Source organism: Pleurodeles waltl, chromosome 4_1 (assembly GCF_031143425.1).
Source record: "Pleurodeles waltl isolate 20211129_DDA chromosome 4_1, aPleWal1.hap1.20221129, whole genome shotgun sequence".
Taxonomy (NCBI): Eukaryota; Metazoa; Chordata; class Amphibia; order Caudata; family Salamandridae; genus Pleurodeles; species Pleurodeles waltl.
In genome coordinates, this window is record NC_090442.1 from 783,651,545 (window position 1) to 783,674,788 (window position 23,244).

At 43.1% G+C, this 23,244-nt stretch overlaps 1 protein-coding gene across 1 annotated transcript in view; it reads left to right on the forward strand.

Moving 5' to 3' along the window:
- CPT1B (carnitine palmitoyltransferase 1B) overlaps window positions 1-23,244 on the forward strand; it is a 144,581-nt gene that overhangs the window by 71,130 nt on the left and 50,207 nt on the right. The window contains exons 11-12 of the mRNA XM_069229479.1: window positions 7,789-7,971; window positions 8,073-8,178. Of these exons, the coding sequence (XP_069085580.1) occupies window positions 7,789-7,971; window positions 8,073-8,178 (289 nt within the window). The remainder of the gene's footprint in view (window positions 1-7,788; window positions 7,972-8,072; window positions 8,179-23,244) is intronic.

Sequence of the window (23,244 nt, forward strand, 5' to 3'; positions counted from 1 at the left end):
GCTGCCTCTGACTACTTTGAGGATATCAGCCTGCTATGGGTTGAGAATTAACATAGGTAATATCTGGACGCTCCTTTTTCGGTGGACGATGTGATCCACGCGATACATAGTCTGCCTGGCGATAAGGCCCCTGGGCTGGACGGCCTGATGCCGTCGTTCCATAAGGAATATGCATATATATTAGCGCCGAACCTCCTGAAGGTATATGCGGAGGCTCTTGAGAACGGTGTTCTCCCAGCCTCGTTACAGGAGGCTCTCATTGTGACCATTTTTAAGCCTGGGAAAGACCTGTGCTGTGCGATTCATATCGGCCCCTTTCATTAATAAATATAGATAATAAGATTCTGGCGAAACTTATTGTGACCAGACTGCAGCCTCTGTTCCCTGCTTTGGTGCTGACTGATCAGTCCGGCTTTGTGCTGGGGCGCTCTACTTTGTATAACCTTCGCACCTACTTTGCAATATCTAGCATGATCGATCCTCATGACCGTGCGGCGGCGGTGTTCCTTGATGTTACTAAGGCCTTTGACTCTCTTGCGTGGCCGTATATGTTTGCTTTGTTAGCTCCGGTGGGGTTGAGTTCTAGGTTTATTCAACTGATTCGCCTGCTGTGCTCTCAGCTATCCACCGGGCTGATAGCCATTGGGGCTATTTCTGACCCCTTTTCGATTGATAGGGGCAGTCATCAGGGATACCCATTCTCTCCGCTGCTTTTTGCAGTTGCGATGGAACCGCGTGCGGCACGTCTGAGACAGCACCATACCCACAGGAGATTGGCATTCCAACAGCGTCCAATATTGATCTCTATGTATGCGGATGATGTTGCCCTATATGTTTGTGATTCGCAGCTGCACCTAGACAATCTGCTAGATGAAATAGTTTGTTTTGGGCAGATTTCTGGGATCACCATCAACTGGTCCAAATTGGTGATGCTGCCCTTGTCTGAGGCTACGGTGAGGTGCCCCTCTATACATCCCCTCGGCTGGGCTGATGGACCAGTGCAGTATTTAGGTATCTGGTTGAGCAGGGACGTTACTACGCTTTGGTCAGCAAATTACTACAAAGCTATTGCATGGTTGGAAGATAAGGTGGAGGTGTGGCGTTCATTGCCGCTCTCGTTGACAGGTCGCATAGCGATAGCGAAGATGGTTATTCTGCCCAAATTTCTGAATTTATTTTTCAACTTGCCTCTTGCCCTTACTGTGAGCTTTCTGAAGCGGGTTAAGTCTGCGCTTGTGACTCTGGCCTGGGCTGGTTGGCAGCCCAGAGTTTCCTGGGAAAAACAGACACTCCTGTTTGAACTGGGTGGTTTGGCGGCCCCAGATCTAGAACTTTATTATCATTGCGCGCAGGCTCATTTTGCACATTTTTGGCTGCACCCTATATGATATCTGCCACAATTGGCACCGGAGTGTGATGCAGTGTGGCCTGATAGGCTGCCGCGGGTGCTCAGTGTCCCGATCAGGCCCCGACCGTGAGGGGTCGACGCTGTGGCCTCTACAGCGAGGGCCTGGACTGCGCTGTTGCGGCACGCTGCTGTGCGAGAGCCCTTTGCACCTTCGATGCCGTTTTTTTCTGTTTTCTCTTTTTCTTCTGCACTCTCTTGCTCTTTGCTCTTCCTCCTTTTCTTTCATTGTTTGCATCTGGATGTTTCAATGATGCGGCTCTGTTTACACAACACCCCGCAGCGATATGCCGCCTTCTCCTTGATGTATGCTTATGATGGTTCATATGTCTCCATTTGTGACTTGTACTCTACGCTGACTATCATCTGTACCAGTTGACCTCAGAGCTTTGTTCTGTCTGGGTTTTGTTACCAATAAATGCAAAAATAAAATGAACATTAAAAAACCTGTTGATCCAGGACTAGGAGCCCTGCTGTCCTGAGATCAATTTGGTAGCTCTTTGTGGAGGAGTGTTATACAAGAACTGCAAATAATCCCACCTGCAAGGTAATGCTTATGATAAAGAGACTGACAATAAAGGGCCTGGAGAAAGCTAAACATGTGTATCTTCCTAAATAAAGTAAACTCTAGGATGTCTGTGAGATATATGTGTGTGTGTGTATATATATATATATATGTGTGTGTGTGTGTGTGTGTGTGTGTGTGTATATATATATATATATATATATATATATATATATATATATATATATATAGGCTTACACGCTTCCTAAGATTCACAAAAACCCATCCAGTCCACCTGGCGGCCCCACTGTTTCAGGTTGTGGCTTAATACTTGAGCCCTTTCGCCAATATGTCAATTTATTTCTCAAGCCATTTGTACCTCTGGCAAGGTCATATGTCAGGGACAGTTTGGACTTCTTCCAAAAGATTGAGGATTTTACTTCAAGCCCTATACACCAATATTCCCCAACGTGAGGCATTTGAAGTCATTAGCAGGGTTTTGGAGTTGAGGGAGCACCCTCATTGGGACCCCACATAATTCATAGTTAAATTGACTAAAATAGCTCTGACCCATAATTTGTTTCCATTTTATTGATAACATACTATTACCAGAGCAAAGGTGTTGCTATGGGAGTGGGGTTTGGTACATCAGTTATGTATTTTTCACCTGGGAAGGTCATGACACATCACTTAAACTATTCCATGATTGGATTTATTCATGTTCCTCTGACATCCAATTTACTAGGTTTTACAACAATCAAGGTATCTAATTTCTGGATCTAACTATTAAGGTAGATGAAGGAAACTATAAAATACGTTATTCAGAAAGCCAACCAAAAAACTCTTTACTTTTGTACACTAGTCCTCATCCCAGAGGCCTGTGGGTCAACTTACCCTACAGACAGGTTTTGAGGGTATGCAGGAACTGCACCAGTTTGAATACATTTTTATAGACATGGTTCGGGTTTGAGTCTTTATTCACTACTAACAAAGGCATTTTAAATAGTTACGACCAAGTTGAGACCACAAATCTAACTTCATTAGAAAGTTAATAACTGGACTAAATGCAGTTGCCTTTTGGATTTACAGTTAGCTTGCTGTGTTCTTTGTTTTGAGTAATCATGCATGGCAGGGATTTATCTGGGCTGACTGCAGTCCTCTCTCTCCAATCTCAGGAGTCTAGGGGTCCTGTACGCCCACTGTGTATTGAATAGCCATGACCGGGTGGAAACAGCAAAAATAATTCAATTTCGAATAAATCACTGGGCTGAGTGTAGTTTCATTAGCCATGCCCTGCTTTTTTTTAGTAATCATGCATAGCAGGGCTTCATCTGAGCTGACGGTATTATTCACAGACATGCAGTGCTCTCTGCATCACTACAAATACATGCGGCCTCCACCTGGCTGTACAATACGGGGACTAGAGGATTCGTGGGCAATACGCAGCCACGTAGTCCTCTTTTTACCTAATTTATGGAATAGGACTCTCCCTAGGTTAACAGTCTATCGGATAGAGGCACATGGGCGTGCAACATTCTTACGTGGTCCTTTCTCTATTTCGAGGGATGCTGTTCTGCTTCCCCCATACCCTGCGTTTTTTCCGAGTGACAGTCGGATACACTAGAGGTTATTTTCACCTTAGTTTGATTCTCTGATTATTATTTTTTTGAGTTCGAGAGGATTTTTCCTTGTTTGACAAGTTTTGTTTTTATTTTCCGTCAGTGAGCCTGTTTGAACGTGAGATCTTGCTTTACGGTACGCATTAATGTGTGATGCATTCAGCACTCTTCATTTAATCAGATGATTTGGTTTTCTCTGATGTTTTCATACGGCGGCCAGAAGGGGATATTTCATTCTTGGTTTTCCTAACTCGTTTTTCTTTGCCTTCAATCAGCTTGCATGTGTAATAATGCCATCGAACAGGTGTTCGAGAGATTAAAAGACCTCTCTTTTTCACAGTTTTGATGTGGCTTGTACTCCTATGCATTATGTTTACTTGCATGTGAAAAAGCACTATTTGCAGGGGCATGAGAGACTAAAGCCTTCTCTCGTTTTCAACATTTTATGAGGTCATATGGGGCAGCGTGAGCTCTGCATGAGTGACAGGAATATATTCTTTGGTACCGGATGCATGCAGCTATTTTCTCATAACTAGGAGTTTCCTTTAATTTTCCTCACTATTAATCTGTGCATTTTTACGTGTTGCAGGGTTGATTTTTGCTCCTATGTTACAATTGACAAAGATCTACTAATAGAAATAGACTAAGATACTAGTAGTATTTTGTCAAGTGAGGCTGGTTTATTTAGAGGCAATTTTAAACACCCGGTCACTACCTAGATATTGGAGATCTGAAAAGTTTTTTTGCCATCTCTTTTAGGGTGCTGCTGCTTCGTTTGTCCAGAGAAATACCCCATGTGATTTTGTATGAGGGGGTCAAAACGTCAACATGTTTAGAATCTACCCCTATTGTTGGACTACCCAAATCTGAATACTAATATTATCAGATTTATATACATTGTTGTCCTATGTTGGATGATGTCTTCTTTTGTATATATTATAAATATTCCCTACACTAATTGCTGCATACTGTTTTGTTCACTTTTTTGCACTTGGTCTACACCATCACTTGGAGCACCTAAATTATTTTGATTAATGTATTAAAATTTTATCATGAAAGAATCTTGTTAAAGAAAATATTTTAAACTATGTATGCATTTAGATGTACTGGATGTATGTTGCCTCACATTAGGCCAGAGACACTAATGTTAAAGTAATTTCTTGGGGATCATTGGTTTTGAACATATAAATCAGACCCTTGATTTCTAATCAGTGACTCCATGTACATTTAACTGTGTTATCATTGTCTTTCTTCTTTCTCTGTGGCCATATTATCCTATTTATTCAGTGCTTGCTTCAAATTTTGTAGCTCTAGGTAACAGCCTTATCTCATTCATTGTATGTCACATAAAATCTCGAGTTCCAATATTAAAGGTGCCCTCGAAAGAAAATTGCAAGCTGATGTCACCAGATGTATAGTCAAACAAGTCTTGTATGCATACACACATATAGAGCCCAACACCTGGCAACATTTCATACACAGGTGAGCCTTCTGGAGGAATCTTCTCTCCCTCTTCAGCAGGTGCTCTAGAAGATTTAGGCTTTCTCAATACAGTATTCATTATTTCTGCTCAAAATAATTTAAAAACAAACAAGTAACAATCAGTCACACCACAAATTATAGCAGCAACCAAACAATGACGGCGCAACACTGTGGTGACGTCTCACCAATGCTAGAGCGACTCCTCAGCTGGCTAACCACTTGCAGTGCAGCTTTTCCGTGGATGGTAAAAACAATATACATCCTTTTCCTGTCACAGAACTCACACAAATCAATAAATAAAATATTGTGTGCTCAAAGTGGACATGAGAAAAAGTCAGCATGTTAGACAAAGAGGATCTTGTAATCAGTAGAAAATAGACGAGTACCTTCACAGCACTTGCCAATCCTAATTCACAAGAAAGGAGATCACTGTTCAGTGGCAATCCACTGTAAAGAACAAATACAACCAACCTACATTAAACACACAAAACCTGGGAGTTAATTCATTAATTAAGAAAAATTGGTATCCCATGGGTATGCGGTGCTTTGCAAATCACACTACCAGTTTGCAAACCAATTCAACAATAGTATCCACCTTTTCTTATTGTACCGTATCCTGTGCATCAAAGAAAAAATAACACCAACCTACATTAAACACACAAAACCTGGGTGTTAACTCATTAATTCAGAAAAATTGGTATCCCATAGGGATGCGATGCTTTGCAAATCACCCTACCAGTTTGCAAACATGTTCAACAATAGTATCTCAAGATCTTAGATTGCAACACATTTGATTACCTTAACCAGCAAAATGCAAACTAAAATCTTTGTTCACACAAATTACAAATGTGACAAATACATCTAAATCAGTGATCAAACCACCAACTGAACCAAGAATCAATTCCACATATCCAAAAATCTCAGATGCAACAACAATCTATCACTCAAAACAGACTGCAGTCTCAACTACGCATCTCCCAAAGCTTCACTAGCACTTTGAACACTCTCTATCTCAAGAATCGTTTTCCCCTATTAATACTTACAAACCTTTTTGCTCAGGAACATCACTGCAGCGTCAGAAACTCAACAGATAATCCAAGAGTGAACATGTGAATATAGATAAAAGGCCAGACTTAGAACTGAGCAAAAAGATGTCTATAAAGCCATCCTTCTCATAAATCATCCTCTTCTACCAAAGGATTATGGGTGGGCTGCACCCTAAAATCTTACACCTCAAAAGCATGACCTTTGGTTGGGTAGACCAGGGACGATGTTAACTCAATTTCATGAGGCAGTTTGTCCCTCAGATAAGAAGCATCATATTAAAACGAAGTCAATTAATGAAAGACAGACTCAATAAGTGAGTTCTAGAGCAGAATTTTGGAATACATTATGAAGGTTTATTACAAACATTTAAAAAGCAAAGTGCAGAAATATTAAAGTACAAATGCAACACACCTCAGTCAATTGCATACAATCATTGCCACAAAGACTCTCAGTAAGAGGCAAAATTCAAAATAATCATCAAAATCAGAAATATACTAGGGGCGATTTAATTTTCAGCAGGAGGCCTGTTTCGCCACCAGGGTGACAGAGTAAATTGTGCTGGTGCTCTGATGGAGATACTACCCACTGAATGTAGAAATGACAGCTAAGATGGTGGTTATTTCTAAAGCATTGCTAGGAACTGACGCCACAGTGGTTCCTGTCAATGCTTTTCGCTGTTTGGTGCAGGGATATCTCAATATGACGAAGCGTTGCACCAAACTGGTTTCTTTTTTATTTTCAAAAAGAAAGAAAATGCCAGAATCGCGATTTTCTGTTTGAAAATGAAAAAGCAATGCCAATAGGAGTAATCTCCCATGCCTAGAGGGGGCATTTTTGTTTAGTACTGTCCCTTACTGCCAGGGTTTCCCTGGCGGTGATGGACAGCCAGCAGTTAAATTTGCCTCTAAATCTGCAGCAGAATCAGTAAGAAAGCGGGCAGCATCCCTAGTAAGATAGCAAAAGTCTTTCTAGAGATCTGACTCACCCCCAAAATGAAGGGTTTTTATAGGAAATCTCCCCAGATATGTCTGAAAAGTGCAGAATTATCGTGGTGTGAGATATACATTTAGAAAAAAAATTAAAATAAGCCTTTTGAAATCATCATACAGTACTACCATCTAACCACTAACCCGCTGCATGAACATTTATTGAGGGTGGCTGAAATAGCATCCCCCAGAGGTTACTAGTTACATAAACCACAGTGAGCCATTGTGAATTAATGCAGTACTGCGTGCAAGCAAAGATTCTCAACAAAATTTATATTAGTGAGCCCATACTAGAGAGCCTTCTTCAAGAACAGTGTAGTTCAGAAAATAATAAGCATCACTTGCTTGACTATGTGCAGCAGAGATAATAAACAGTGAACTTGACATCAATTTTAGCCAAGATGGCATTAAGGCCTAGCTGAGTCCTAGTTTACATAAGCCAAGAAAATGTACTTTGAATGGTTCCAAAAGCAATAGTATATCAGTGCATACATGTAGATGTAGGTATTGATTGCTTCTTCAACACGCTATTAATAATGCACTTTCCTGATTAGTGCACAAAAGATCCCACATACCTCTTATTTGTTCTTCGTCTTATAAGTTATTTTATGTTTCTTGTCCTTCTGTTCCTTTGTTTTTCTTCCTTCCCTTAGTTGTAGCCCGCTCCTCTTGTGTTCTCTCTACTCTGGCCCTATTCTTGTGTGTTCCTGCTCATGATCTCTCTTTTTTTTCCTATCACTTCAGAATTCCCTGGGCAAAAGCCCGTGCTGAGTTCTTCCAACAAGGAAAGAACAAGTCATCTCTTGATGCAGTGGAGAGTGCAGCCTTCTTTTTGACTCTGGATGAGGCCAGTGGTTTTGAGCAGGAACAGGATCGATCCATGGACAAATATGCCAAGTCCCTCCTCCATGGGAAGTGCTATGACAGGTGCATTTTCTTTGGCTTCATCAAAATCTTACTCTCTACACATGTACACATCATAAAACAACACTACTTTCTGTCTACTTGACTCTTGTGCCTTGTTTTAGGTGGTTTGATAAATCCTTCAGCCTCATAGTCTTCCAGAATGGGAAGCTGGGCATGAACATGGAGCATTCCTGGGCAGATGCTCCCATCGGCGGACACCTCTGGGAGGTAAGCCTGGAAAGGGGTTTAAAACTGCTAGAGTAAATAAGACTGGAGAAGTAGAGTAGAGTGTTGACGAGGCACTATTGCCGCTATATACACAGATGCTATTGACACAGATATTTCCTCATATCAGAGTTCGTCTTTTGCACTGAACTCTCAGCAATTCTGTTTGAGATCATATCTTTCTCACTGCCCACTCTAGCATCTTCACATTCAGGGAAGGCCAGATGTACATGGACATATTCCACTGGTGTTCGCCTGTTTGCTCTCGTATACTGTTTATGGGAAACATTGCCAGCAAAAATAATTGTATTGACTTTTTAATTTATTCATTTTTTTGACTGACTGTACTGCATGATCTTTCTGTTTTTTAAAATTTGTGCCAGAAGCCATAGGTAAAGTATTTTGTACCTGAATAAAAACTTGAAACAAAAGATCTGAGGCTCACCGTCAAAAGAACTACAACACTTCTAAGAACAAGGGTTCAGCTATATTAATGCCGTGTCTCAAAAATGAGTTGCAGTTTATGACCAGTATTTTTGCGACCAGTGTGTAATTTTGTGAACAAGCCTATGTACTGCAAGGTCAGAGTCAAATTCTGATTGCAATTCAACCAACTATATAAATATCCATGAGGTAGGCCACACATTGACACTCACTCTGATTAGCCACAGGCACAAGTATCGTGGTCCGCATGGCTCTGTAGACCACCATACTTGTGATTGTGTTTAAATAAAGTATTTTCTTAAAAAAGAGCCTGTTTTTCTTAAAGGAAGTGGGGTTGCTTTTAGGAAAAAAGGGCTCCTTGCTGAAACATTTGCAAAAATGTATAAAGAGTAAGGGATTCAAAGGGGACTCTTTCCCTTTACAAATGAGCTACCACCACAATATTGGAGTCTATAACTTTTCAGTAGTTTTCATTACGGTTGTAAATAATTGGTACATCTGATACAGAATCACAGTTTGGAATGGATGCTCATAATACAACCTTTCCAAATTGTGATTTGGTATCCTGTTAAAGACACATTTTAGGAATCGGTAAAGCTTTACGGTCTCCTAAGATTGTTTTGGTACAAAGGGAAAAAACCTTTTACAGGTTGCAAACCCAATGTTTTATCAAATCACAAAGTTTGTAACTGCTAGCAAGTTTTGAATATCTGGTGCAAGGATTGGTTTGTTTAAATCTATTTCTGTGGTATTTGTTTGTGAATTTGGAGTTGAGAACTGTCCCTCTCTCTTATATCACGATTACCTCTCTAGAGCTGAGATCTGTGCCTAAAGCTCTTCAAATCACCCAGTGCCTATGTAGAGGACTCTGTGATCTGGCTCTGGGATTAAACGTATGTAAAGAGGCGCTTAGCAAAGGTTTAAGATCAAGGTGAATCATTCAAGTTTAAAAGCCTTGAATGGTGGTGTCAATTAAAACTTGTGTTTTTTCAAGTCATCCCAAAGGGCTGTGGTTTCAGTGGGTCTCTCTCACAAGCCACAGACACATTACTTTCACCAGTCTTGTGCCTCTCCTGTAGGCGGAGTGACTCCAATAAAGCACATGCAGCACAGAACAAAAGAAAAACAACAATAACTGCATTGTTATGGTAGGTTATGTGGTATGTTATGTGTTTTAAATGAGGGGTTGTACACATACAATAATAGTACAGTGAAATTATAATCAGTTATCATTTTGGGTTAGAGATGGGCCGGGCACTGTATATGGGCTACAGGAAAATCCCCAGCTTGGTCAAACGACAAATAACTGTTCCTTAGGGCTGAATGGATAGTGGGATCCAACTCTGAAAGCTGCGTGGAAGGAGCAGCACTTAATGTTCTTATAGTCACTTCTAATGCATTGTATTTATGTGGCTGACACTTGTATAAAGAGCTCCAGTACTAAGAGCAGTATTAGGGATTTTTACATATGAACGAAACATTGGCTTGATTCACATACTAGACTTTTGCAGCTACTTACACTTTTGTAGTAACTTACACTTTTGTAATAATTCCTTACCACCATTAACTTCTATAGAGGGATTGTTTCAGTCCCAGTGGTTTGAAATCTGTAGTTCTCTACTTTCTACAAAAGTGTAAGTTACTACAAAAATGCATTCTGTAAATATCGAAACTTACACAAGTCTAAACTTACTCAAAAGTGTAATTTATCTTTGTGAATCATGCTGATTGTTTCAGAGTAACAAACCTAGAACTGTAAAAGATCTTGACTGAACATATAAAAAATGTTTGTAAATTCAGAAACCACAAGAAAGGGTGGCTTTTAAATGTCATCCGTGACACAAAAGAGAGTGTTAGATCTTTAATTAAATAGAAGGAGAGTTACAGAAAGCAGTTGACGAACCTGAGGCGTTCGTTTTGAGCTTGAGCAGTTCTGAGTCAGTCTGTCGGTGGTAAAAATAAGTGGATTGGAAAGGCAGACAATGCTTTGTAGATGACAAAGCCTATTTTAAACTTGACTTTTGCTTTAAAAGGAAGACATTGTAGGCTTCCCAGGATAGGGCAATGTGATTGAACTTACTTGTTGAAGATATGAGCCTGGCAGGGGGCTTTAATATGGACTGGGGTGGAGTGAGAGAGGAATGAGGTTATGCCATCAAAGAAGGTAGGCATTTCTAGAGTCAGGACAAGAGAAAACCAAGGAATAGGCTGACAATCTTAGTAGGTCAGGTAATAGCGTATGGTTGATTATTTGTATTTTGAGAGATAGCAAATGAAGATTGGCGACTTCTCTCCATGTTGCTTATTTGATGAACCAGGGAAAAAGAAGTGTCTAGTATAAAGCCCTTTGATTTTGCTGGTAGTGAGAGAAAAGGAGAGAAGTCTTTCACTGGGTAAGTTTAGTTTTTCATGTAAACATAATGAATAGAACGTTTTTTGGGGGTTGAGAATTGTTAGAAATGGCATACTTGGCGTGGTCTCCCCAAAATGTTTGCCCCCTGACCTCCTGTTTTTTCTGACCTATGTTTGATAGCCTATAGGGTTCTGTGCACTTTACCACTGCTGACCAGTGCTAAAGTGCAGGTGCTTTGTTCTCTAAAACATGGTTACATTGGCTTCTCCATAACTGGAATATTTAATTTACTGGCAAGACCCTAATAAAGTGCACTATGGGTGCCTTGGGCATGTAAATTAAATACTATTAGTGGGCCGCCAGAACTGATTGTTCCACCCACTACAGTAGCCTTCCAAACATGTCTCAGACCTGCCACTGCAGAGCCTATGTGTGTAGTTTAAACTGCTTTTTCGACTGGGCAAGTGTACACACTTGCCAGGCCCAACTCTTCCTTTTTATTACATGCAAGCCACCCCTAAGATAGGTTCTAGTTAGCCCCAAGGGCAGGGTAAAGTGTTTTTAAAATGTTGGACATGTAATCTTAAATTTAACATGTCCAGGTAGTGAAAAACCGCTAAATTAATTTTTCACTATTTCAAAGGCTATCGCTCCCATAGGATAACATTGTTGTTGCCTTAAACATCTTTTAAGTGTAACTTCCAAATGGGAGGAGATAGAACTATAGAGTTTGGTGTCCCTGGACTCACAATCTAAAATCACAACTTATAGTGAAGTCGGATTTTAAATTTGTAAGTGGGAAAATGCCACTTTAAGAAAGTGGACATTGTATTACTTTAACTATTCTGTGCCTTTTCCTGTCTCTGAATACACATCTGGGATAGATGACAGCTGGGCTTTCTGCATTCCCACAAGACAGTCACACACAAAGGGTTCTTGGGTGTGGCATTTGCATATTAATGTCCTACCACCAGGCTGATGGGTCTTCCTGGGCTAGGTGAGAGGGGGGAGCTTATACTCCTTTCTGAATAGGTCTGTGCCTCTCCTTACATAAAGGGCTGCATAACCCCCTGTGTAGTGTCTGGAGACAGGAAGGGCAGGAATGGGACCCTGGGGACTCCAAAGGAAGGTCTGGAAGTTGCTCCACCTTCCAAAACCTAGGCACCAAAGTATAAATGCTGGAACCCAAACCCCACCAAATGGGAACTCCACTGGGACAAGGATACCCTGTAAGAAAGAAGAACTGCTGTGCTGCCAGGAGCGATTGCCCCTCTGCACTGCAATGCTGTGTTAGCCTACTGCTGCTGTATGCTCAAATGTAGTAGGGACTGCCACCTTGCTGCTCCTCTGTTGTATTGGCCTGCTTCCTTCTGCTTCTACCCTGCAAGAAAAGGAATGAACTCTCCTCTTTGTCCCTGCCCCAAGAGTATCCAAGGGCATGTCGGCCTGCCCCCAGTTCTCCAGAGGTCCCCAGATTGATCCTTGAAAGATTGGCCATGGTATTTTTCCTTGGCCTGGCACCACTAAGCGACACACTAACACTGCTGTTCAAATGCCCCCGCAAAGATCACAAACGTAGCCTTATCCCCCTGCCTTTGTCGTGTCTACATTTGCAAGGTGTTATCCTTTCGGCCAACGGGCCATATTCTGGAGTCTGGCACCATTCGCATAACTTGCCAAATAAGAAGACTCTTTTGTGGACTGAGCCACACCATGCCCCAGCCCTGCCTGCGCTCATATCGAGCTGCCTAGTGCGTGCTGCACTTCATTTGCCCAAGCTCAGAGTGGGAGAGCCGTGCAACAGCCCAACTCCTTGACCAGGGGGGGACTGTGCTTTCTGGGACAGGCATCCCGCCCTCATTGCCGTGTGTTTCCGTGACGAGTCAGAGGCTTCCTGCCTCCAGGAACTGATACAGCCACTGAAGGAGCCTGCACACCAACGAAGAGAGGCACCTCCAACTTCTCTATGGTCCAGATCGGGCAACACTTTACACCCACACTGTAATACTCCTAGAAGGAACGCCACATATATTCACTGACATTCTGAGGCCATATCCAAACCCAGAGGACTTGCTTTGCTAAAAAACAATAATAACTCCTCTGATATCACAAGGAGATTTTCAGCAATTCTTTCTCAATGAACTCAGTAATTTTTTTTAAATGACTTGGTGATTCTTAAATTAACTCACAATCTAATTTATTCTCAGTGGTAGTACTCCTGAATAGTTTATTGGGTTTTTGTCGTTTTGGTCAGATAAAAAGGTGTCTATTTTTCTAATCTGGTGTTGGGTCTTTTTGTGGTTTCCTTCACTGTGTTGCTGTAATTTAGTGTTGCTCAAATACTTTACACATTGCCTTCTACGTTAACCCTAACTGCTCTGTCCAAGCTACCAGGGAGTGAGCACTGGTTCATTTAGGGAGTGTATCTGACTTACTCTGACTAGGAATGTGGCACCTAATTTATAACCTGCATCAGGACATTATTTGCTGTATATCTTTGAAATTTGGTGGGACCAGTGCATGAGGTTAGTGTACCATTTGTGAAGGTTGTTTGTAAGTAGAGTAAGGTATCATCAAAAGGTACATATATGGGGAAATAGGTATATGGAGACACCAAGCTCAGCACCTACAGATAAAATGTAACTGCATGGGTGCTGTAGCACACCGGGGTATAGTAAGTGCTATATAAATGCTGCAATACTATACAACACAATGAAACACTGGGGTAAGTAAGAAGGTATTGTTTCCGTGCCAGAGGTATGAGTTTCAGTTGTGAATGGCTGGTTATAAAAGAAGCTAGAAAGAAGGAGAACCAACTCGGAGATATGCCACACAGGCCAATGCTGTGTTCCAAAGTAAAGATTACAATGATCCATTGTGTTGAAAGCCACAGGAAAATCAAATAACGTTGAGGTTATGAGTAGCTTAGATGAAACTTTTATGAAGTCAGCAAAACATTCACACATTTTGCGTGACCTAAAATAACAGATTGTTTTTTTTTTCCACTTCGAGGTAGCACTACTTCACAAACTTTTTACTCTTTCACTTTCAGGTGACTGTTTTGAGTAGAAAGTGTCTTTTGGGAATTGCAAAAGCAAGGCTGAGAAACATTCCTTTTTAGTTTAGTGTTTTTTTTTGTTTTGTTTTTAGAAATAAGAGATATACATGGATTCGGGCATACCAGTTTAGATAGAGAAATGAGATACTGTAAAGATAAGACACACTGGAGCTCCTAGTAACATGAGAAAATCATTTGATCTTTTTAAGCAAATGACTGGATGAAACTGAATATTATTTAAAGTATGAAAGACAGAGAAAGATAAGGAAAGAACAGAAAAATGAGGAAAGAGAAACAGAGAAGGAAAGAGATGGAGTAAAGAAAAACTGCTGTAAAATTGTTAAGAAACCTCCAGATAAACATGCTTAATACAACATATGATGAACAAGCAACATAGCAGTGTTAGAAGAAGAACAAAACTGCGTTCCATTGTCAAAATATTGAAATACATTGGATATTTAAGTTGAAGTAAAAGGATGCAAGGACAAATAGTCAGTGGTTCCCAGAGTTTGTCTCGTTTTGCCGACAAAAAGGGTGAATGCAAATGGTGGTTATGACATATTAAGTTCCACCACTGTTGTAAAGTAACATTGTCCATAGATTTCCAGTTGGAGGTAATTACTTGGAAGGCAATGGCAATCAATAGATCTACAAATTTACGTACTAATTTATTATGAGGCCAAATGTTACTTAATCCATCTAAATATAAAAGTTCAATTGGAAATGGAGTATGTACTTCGGTTATGTCCTCTATTCTTTTCCATAACTGCTCCCAGAACAGAGACAATTTAGAACATAGGATAAGCATATGAAGATAAATCCCGAGGTCAGTATTACATCACCAGCATGCATCGCTTTCAAGTAGTTTGAGTTTATACGAGTGTACTGGCGTATGGTATAGCCTATTATAGAAAAAATGGAACGTTTGGATTTGGTTTGCAGGACGTGCTCTAGGGACAATTTTTTCCCATATTTTCTACCACAGTAGAATGGGCCAACTAGAAACTGAATCTGATTCCCATAAGAGTTCTAGTTTGGATTTTGGTATATTTAGAGGGAGATTTATTAGTGTTTTATACATTAAAGATACCTTAAATGTTGGGGGGGGAGGGGTGTCCAGCCGACTAAGATGGCGGATGTGTAGCTGAGGATTTCCCAGACCTGGGCCCTACATTTGTACAGTTATTTACAGGCATCCAGTTAATCCACCACCTTAAACTCTCCTCTCACTTCGTGGCCCACCCGAAAGTGCGATTCGAAAGGAGTACTGATGACGAGCAAGCCATCATACACCCAGGCGCGGCCAACATCCGACGCCGCGGGACTACGACCGGTGGCCTATCCGGCTGGGGCGGCATGCCTTGAGTGCTGGGGTCAGCCAGGGCACCTGGTAAGTGGACTATAGCACCCATGTGCCTTCTTGCCTGCTCGCTCTTCTGCGAGGTGCCAGCCGGCGGCAGCCACCCAGTGGCTGGCAGCTAAAGTGGAGTGTCATCATGGCCGCGTGGGTGTTGCGGCACGGCTTGCTTCTGGGCAGACGTCAGTCTTTTGGGCTCAGCGGAGGTGGGCTGAGGCCTAGGGTTTCCGAGCTTCTGCCAGTCTGTGGCCGGTGGCCCTGTTTAGGCGACAGGAGTTTGGACCAGAGCAGGACAAGCCGCAAATACAGCCCGCAGCAATATAGACTTACTGCCACAAACAGTGCACCTAAACAGCAGTGAAGTGGTGCACGTCCGCTGTTGCTTCTCAGCCCTCCCCTGGCCCTGGGGTGCCCCGTGCTGACTGGCCCTTGGGACTGCAAGGTCCTCCTCTTGCCCCCATAGACATCCTCCAGGGGTCCCAGTGAGAGCCGTGGGCCCCCGATGTAGTATCCTGGATCATGCGGGGTATATGGTGGGCACGGGAGTTCGCTGTGTCCTCTGCGGGCCCCACCGCCTCCTGGGGCCGGAGCCTGGAGGTGGTGAGCTGGACTGGACAGGTTGCTGATTCTGCAGCTGGCCCAGTGGGACCGTGGGCCTGGCCTGGGCCGGCGATCGGCTCTGAGCTGGGCATAAGGGACTCAGAGACTTGGAGATGCGGGGAGTTGCTGACCCGTGGCATTTCTGTCTCGCCTGTGAACATAGGGTTCAGGGCCCCAGCGCTGGGCTTGCGGGTGCGGGGTGCTCCGGATGGAGGTATCAAGGATTGCTGCCATAAGGAGCCACCTTTCCTGTTGGCCAGTAATGCTCCTTGCCTGCGCTCATGACACAGTGTTTTGGGAATTGATCTCATTGTAATCAAGTCTTGGTTCTATAACTGGGGCATATACCCAGGAGGTGCATGTACACCGTCGCTAACCCCCTGGCCTGGTGGTCGTCCCTGGACAGGGGGCCATATAACGCTATGGACCCGCTTGACTTGATAGATACACTCTAAATGAGCTGGCCAAGGTCACAATCTATTTTGTGCTTTCAGGACTGCCCTTGAAGACACACTATGGGGCGCAAACTAAACTAGACATATGCTCTTATATATGCTCTTATATATGCTCCCATCCCTCTGAGGGCTCTTCCACAATGTTATCTACTGACTATGTGCCTCCCACCGGGATGCCGCCCCCCCATGGACAAACTGGACATTGTATTGTAAGAAATACGCGACTCCAGGGTGGCAATAGAGCAACAACCTGTGGTCATCGCCACAGACATCACTTTTCTCAAGGATGATCATCGGAAATTGGCAGACAGAGTCAAAGACGCTGCGCATTCCCTTTCCACATTAACACCTGAGTTTGCAGGGCAGACTGCACTGGTAGCACAACTACTGAAACAAGTGGACCAGCTCCAATCCCGAGCGGAGGATGCGGAAGGCCAAGCCCGCAGGATCAACGTTCCGATTATGGGTCTACCTCAGGGAATGGAAGGGCCCCAACCCACCCAATACATTGAAACTTGACTCTGGATGGCAGTGGCCCTGACAGGCCAATCGGATTTCTTCATGGTGGACAGGGCACACAGAGTGATGAGACTGCCGATCTGTGGAGCCCCTCAAAGGCGTATAGTGGCACGGATTCCCAACTTTAGAGATAGCGACCACTTGCTCCGAGTGGCTCGAGAGAAAGTACCGCTGACCATAGAAGGAGCAAAGCTCTCGCTATTTCCAGACTTCACACTAGCAGTTCAACGGCAGTGCTCCTCATTCTACACAGTAAAGAAATGAATGTGCAGCGTCAGTCTCTCCTGTGCCTTAATTTTTCCTGCCAAATTGAAAATTGTCCATGACCAATGCTCACATTTCTGTGACACCCCAGAGGTCGCTTGAGACTGTCTGGATCTCCACTATCCAGACTCTCGTGGTCTTACTCAACAGCACTGTCCACCAGCAAAGCTGAAACTCCTGCCCCAGAGGAGACCAAGGGGCGAACCTATGGGGACCTATGCCAGAGGAGCTCCAACTCCCCAACAGGCTCTGGAGAGCCAATGCAAGGCCCGCTGCTCGGCAACCGCCCTACATGATTGTGACCATCCCCTGTCTGCCTCCGGTTCATCTCGGGGCAGTGTCTCGGACTCTGACACGGATGGCAGTATGGCTCAGTTTCTGGCAATAACACCACAAACTGCGAATGATTTGTTGGGGTGATGTGTGCAGACCCCCATCTACCCCCACATACAACCTCTGGTTTGTTGTATCCTCAACCAGTCCTCAGCAGAGACCCCCGCCTCCTTACACTTGATTGTTAGATGCTAGGGACACACCAGCTCCAGTTTGCATTCAATTGTGTCACTCAATGGTCATCGGACAAACATTCTGGTTAGCAAGGCTCTGACCTGGGCCCGGAGGTGTGGCTTTATGGGATCATGCTTATAGCCTGTAATGTTACCCTATTGTACAACAGCCCGGGTCCATCTGTGGTTCACCTAGTACCCTCTGTGCGCCTTAACCGCTCTGCGTTTGGACAGTGGCTCCCAGATGCACAGGCACATGGTTTACTGTTGATTTTGTATTCTGTTATGAGAATTTTAATGAGCGACCAAATGTTTTTTCTGTGGACTGAGTATTTGGGGAATTTGTTTGTTGTTCAGTCTCTGCTGTCAATATAATTGGTATGGAGGGCACAGATTCAATGCATGAGCGATACTCCTTTCACAATATATAACACACATGATGAACATGCAACGTAATTGTTACAATGTACTTACTTGGAATGTACGGGGACTAGGCTTTCCTTACTAACGACACAGGATATTAGCACAAATGCACAGACGCAATATACATATAGCATACCTTCAAGAAACACATCTTACCAACCCTGAGGCCCAAAAACTGCGCCGGAAGTGGAGAGGACAGCTCTTCTCCACGACATACTCTGCTTATGCTCGAGAAACCACGATCTGGGTACGAGCCGGGGTACCCTTGCTAATACACAACTCTAAAATTGACACACAAGGCCGTTATGTATTTCTAAGGTTGCCTGGAAGGGACACTTGTAGTTCTAGAATGTTTATATGCCCCAAATTATGATCAGGACAAGTACTTTTCACATCTTGCGTCCATATTGGCAGATTGGGATTGGGATTGTAATGCAGTAATGGATATCCACCTAGACCGCTCTCACCCACCCCCCTACTGACAGTGGCCCCATTCAGCCACGCTAAAATGTTGCAACAATGGGTGCAGAGTTGTGGGTTCGCTGATGCATGGTGCAGCCGCAATAGTGGTTTCCGGAAGTACTCATTCTACTCGCCCCCACACTCCCTACACTACCACCTCGGCAGGTTCCTCTGCCCACCCTCTCTACTGCCACAGATTACGCATGTGGTATACCTAGGCAAAACACTATCCGACCACAACCCTATGGAAATCACTTTAACATGGGGACAGACTTCCACCCCAGTCCCAACTTGTCACCTTCAGCCCACCCATCTTGAGGACCCAGCGTTTCGTGACAATCTTGCCGGTACGATCAATAAGTATTTCTGAGAGAATGAGGGCACCGCATCCTCTTGGCTGAGTGAAGGGGAGGCATTTAAAGTTGTTATTAGAGGGGTGTCCATTAGCACAATAGTGGGTGCTAGAGCGGAAGTTCTGCGAGAGCGCCCACAAGTAGAAAACAGTTAAGGCCCACTTCACCGCCTGGCATCGCTCGACCCGAGTAATGAACTGCTACTCTGAGACGCTAAAATGACCTGTGCTGAACTTTTAGAGCGCCACAGAATTATTGACTTCAGGACTGACACACAGAAAATGCATGCGGAAGCAGACCGGGCAGGGACGCTGCTGGCTAGGTTGATACGCCGACACTTATTCTAGCCATACAGATTCCCTCTGGGGAAACAGCAATGACCCAGGCTGCCATTAACACGGCATTCCAGGACTATTACGTGGCCCTATATGCAGCTCCCCCCTCCTCCTGCACGGTTAGCAACGTTCCTGGATCAGGTCACACTACCAAGGGTACTGGCCACAGAGAGGTAATCCCTCAAAGCCCCTATTTCCTCTAAGGAAATACGAGAAGCCATCAGGGCCCTAGCACGCAATAAAACACCTGGTCCAGACAGCCTACCGGTAGAATTTTATTCCACCTATGCGGATAAATTGGTCCAGTATCTGGAGAAAGAATATAAAGCCTCTTTCACAGCGGGTATTCTCGCCCCTTATCTTCTCTTCTATTTGTGCTAGCATTGGAACTCCTGGCACACGCTATCCGGGCGCACAACATATAGTTTGGGTATTACACTAAATGGTATGGTCCACTCGATATCGCTCTACGCAGACGATATTATCATGTGCTACAGAGACTTACGAACCAACAAGGCCATGGCCGCAGATGTATTATCTGAATTCAATGACCTCTCTGGTCTGCGGGTTAATGCCAACAAATCATATGCATTTTCCTTTAATGATACATACACAGATCCAATTGTGCACTCTGGAGCACTACACATTTAGGTAGCTCCAACCTGCTTTCAGTACTTTGGCATCCACATATACAGAGACCAACCTAACATACTGGCAGTCAACCTACATAAAGCAATTGTAGGGGCCCTATCACAGGTAGCCTTCTGGTCCACACTTCCACTGTCTATGGTTGGTCGACTAGCACTGGCGAAAATGGTTCTGCTGCCATGTTGATTGTACTATTTTATAAACCTACTGATTGTAGTACCTGCCCAAACATTTAAGGTTACTGACTCCATACTGATACACCTGATTTGAGGTGAGGGATGCCGGAAAGTGAGTCTTAAACTGCAGGGACCATCAGATGAGGGTGGACTGGGAGCCCCAGATTTGAAAACCTATAGCATAGCTGGTCAATTACAATGGCTCTCATATTGGCTGGCTGGCCACAATTTGGAGGAGATAGAGTACACCAGTGACATGCTCTGACATAGGCAGTTACACCGGCTGTTATGTCCTGGCCCAGCTGCACCCACCACAAATTCTAACCTTCTGATGCGTATGACTCTCACATACTGGAAGATGGCATTACAATACACAAACTCTTTGGACCCCCCTACTTACCAAATGTTCCACTGCGCGGTCTACCAACACCTATATAGGTACCCTATAGGCTTGCATGTTGTACCCTTGGGAACAAGATGGGCCACGTACGTTGGGAGGCCTATTCAGTGAAGGCACCCTAATGCCCCACATAGACTTTACAGAAACTCACGGCCTCCCTGCCACACTGGTTCTCACCCATGCCAGCGTTTAGGCCTATTTTTGTGAATACTGGGCACCAGAGGGGACAGAGCCACAAACAAGTTAACTATTGCAGGCTCTACAAACCATTGGACTCAGCAGGCACCTGATTCTGTGGCTATACCGAAGTGTCCGCGCACACCTCCAAATACCACTCAACTTTCTTAAATTGAGATGGGAGGCGGACTGACACAAAGAATTAACTGAGACAGAATGGAGCTTTCTCCTCAGATATGCCAAGACACTCTCTCCTGCAATACAAGATTTAAGTTTATACAGTTCCCGATATTAAATCGCCGTACCTCACACCACACAAGTTCAATGTAATGTTTCCCACAGCCACTGTACGTTGCCCCCGATGCCATTTCACAGATGCGGACTCTATGCACATGATGTGGACATCCGCTAGGCTCACCACTTGCTGGTCAGAGGTGGGGGGATTATTACACAACTTAACAGGCAAGAATCATTGGTGCACATTTGAACATTGTATTCTGGGCCTCTTTCCTCAACCCCCCCCCAGCTCCAAAGTCACTACCCACTTAATAGATTTGTCTCTCCTTTTAGCAAAGCGCCTATTGACTAGACACTGGGAATTCTCACGAGTACCACCATTAGCTCAATGGTGCGATGAAGTTGTACAATGGGGACAGGCCGAAAGCTCAGCAATACGTCGCGAAGAATACAGGGGACTACTTAAGGGGCTGATTTCAATGCAATGGGATGCCATACCCATTTCACACTCATTTAATTTAATGAAAAAGATGGGGATGTTCAAGGTGAGACTTCCTGATGCACGCTATTGTCCTCCCCTCATCGTACAACCCTACATAGCCCTGCTACTTTGCTCCTCCAAAACCATCTCCATAGTCCCCTCGTTATCCTGAAGCTTAGTGGTTATAATATTATTTACCATGTATTGGCTATCTCACAAGAACTAACACTCGCAAATGTGATACCCAGGTCACCTTACTATGGCTCACTGTGATCATCCATACCAACACTATTATTATCAGACTAAAAAGCAGCAAACAGCAGAAGGGAGTGGGACAGTGATTGTTTATTACATTGATGATTCAAAAATTGATTGTAGTCATAACCAATCATACAGCCGAGAAAGCTGAACGCAATGTAATATTACTATGTTATTTTGCAGACTGAAGCATATGTACATTATTATGATTTATAAATGCAATAAAGTTTGCGTTAAAAAAGATACCTTGGAAGTTTCAATTACAGACTATGGGAGATTTGGATAGAATTTCCCTGAATGGAAGGTCTAGGAATAGACAACAATTTAGGAATCAACAGTTATTCTAGGAAATTTCAGAGGGAGCTTAAATGAAAAGGAGAGAGTTGTAAATGGAATAAATGTGTTATTATTGAAAAGTAATTGAGAAATAGTGATTATACTCTTATGCAACCAGTTCTACCAGAGTATTGGCTTATCGTTTAGTTGCAGGTTTTTATATACCAGATAGTACTTTGAAAGAATTGTTCAGACGCGGAGAGATGAGAAATCAAGTAAGACTTGAAAAGAGAACAAGAATAAGATATAACTGCCGGAGGCCAATATTTAGAGAGATGTGACATATGTATGATATGAGTGGGAGAGAAAGGCTGATTCCAGCTGAAGCCATAGTTTGGGAGGAAGATGTGAATGTTCAATAAAACAACTTAGACATTGTTTAATAACAAAATACTTTATGATAGCAAGAAAATGTACGAAATTAAATCCTTCCACTTGACTTAGGTAAATTAAGGTGTTGTAGTGAGATAGAAGAAGGTTTCCTGTTCAACAAAAATTCAGTTAAGAGTTTATTGCTAGTTGTAAAGAATTTAAACAGTATTTTAATAATAGGAAGAAGCATCATTTTGATGGTGTCAAGACGACCCCACCATGATAAAAAGAAGGGACCAACCCTGCGTTAGTTTAGTTATTTTTGCAATAAGATCATCCAAGGTAGCTCTCAGACGTTCACTTAGATTGTTGTCGTAAAGGATTCCTAGACATTTGATCTTGTCAGGGCTTCAGGAAAGACCCAATCCAGCAAATGGTACTTTAAAACAAAATGTATTCAAAGACATCACGTTGGACTTTTCTATATTGAGTTTATAACTTGGCACATTGGAATATGCACCTAGCTGTTTGAAAAAATAGGAAAGTGATGTTTCTGGTTTGTAGATATAGAGAAGGACATCATCCACATATGTCATGATTTTAATATGAATCTTAATTATCCGAAAACATGTAAAGGCATCAGAAGGTTTCAGTCTTGATTGCAAGAATAAAAAGCATGGGCGATAGAGGGCGTACCTGTCGAGTAGCTCTGTTTAAAGGAAAAATAGAAAGATTGGACTCTGTTGACCAAAACAGAAGAGCATGAGGAAGAATATAGTAAATGAATTATTTGTAAAAAATGAGGGCCAAACCCATGCCAGAATAAAGCGTACATTAGATATTGCCAATCCACTCAATAGAATGCCTTCTCAGTGTTGAGAGCTGCCTCCCCCAGGGAATGTTTCAGTTTAGGTG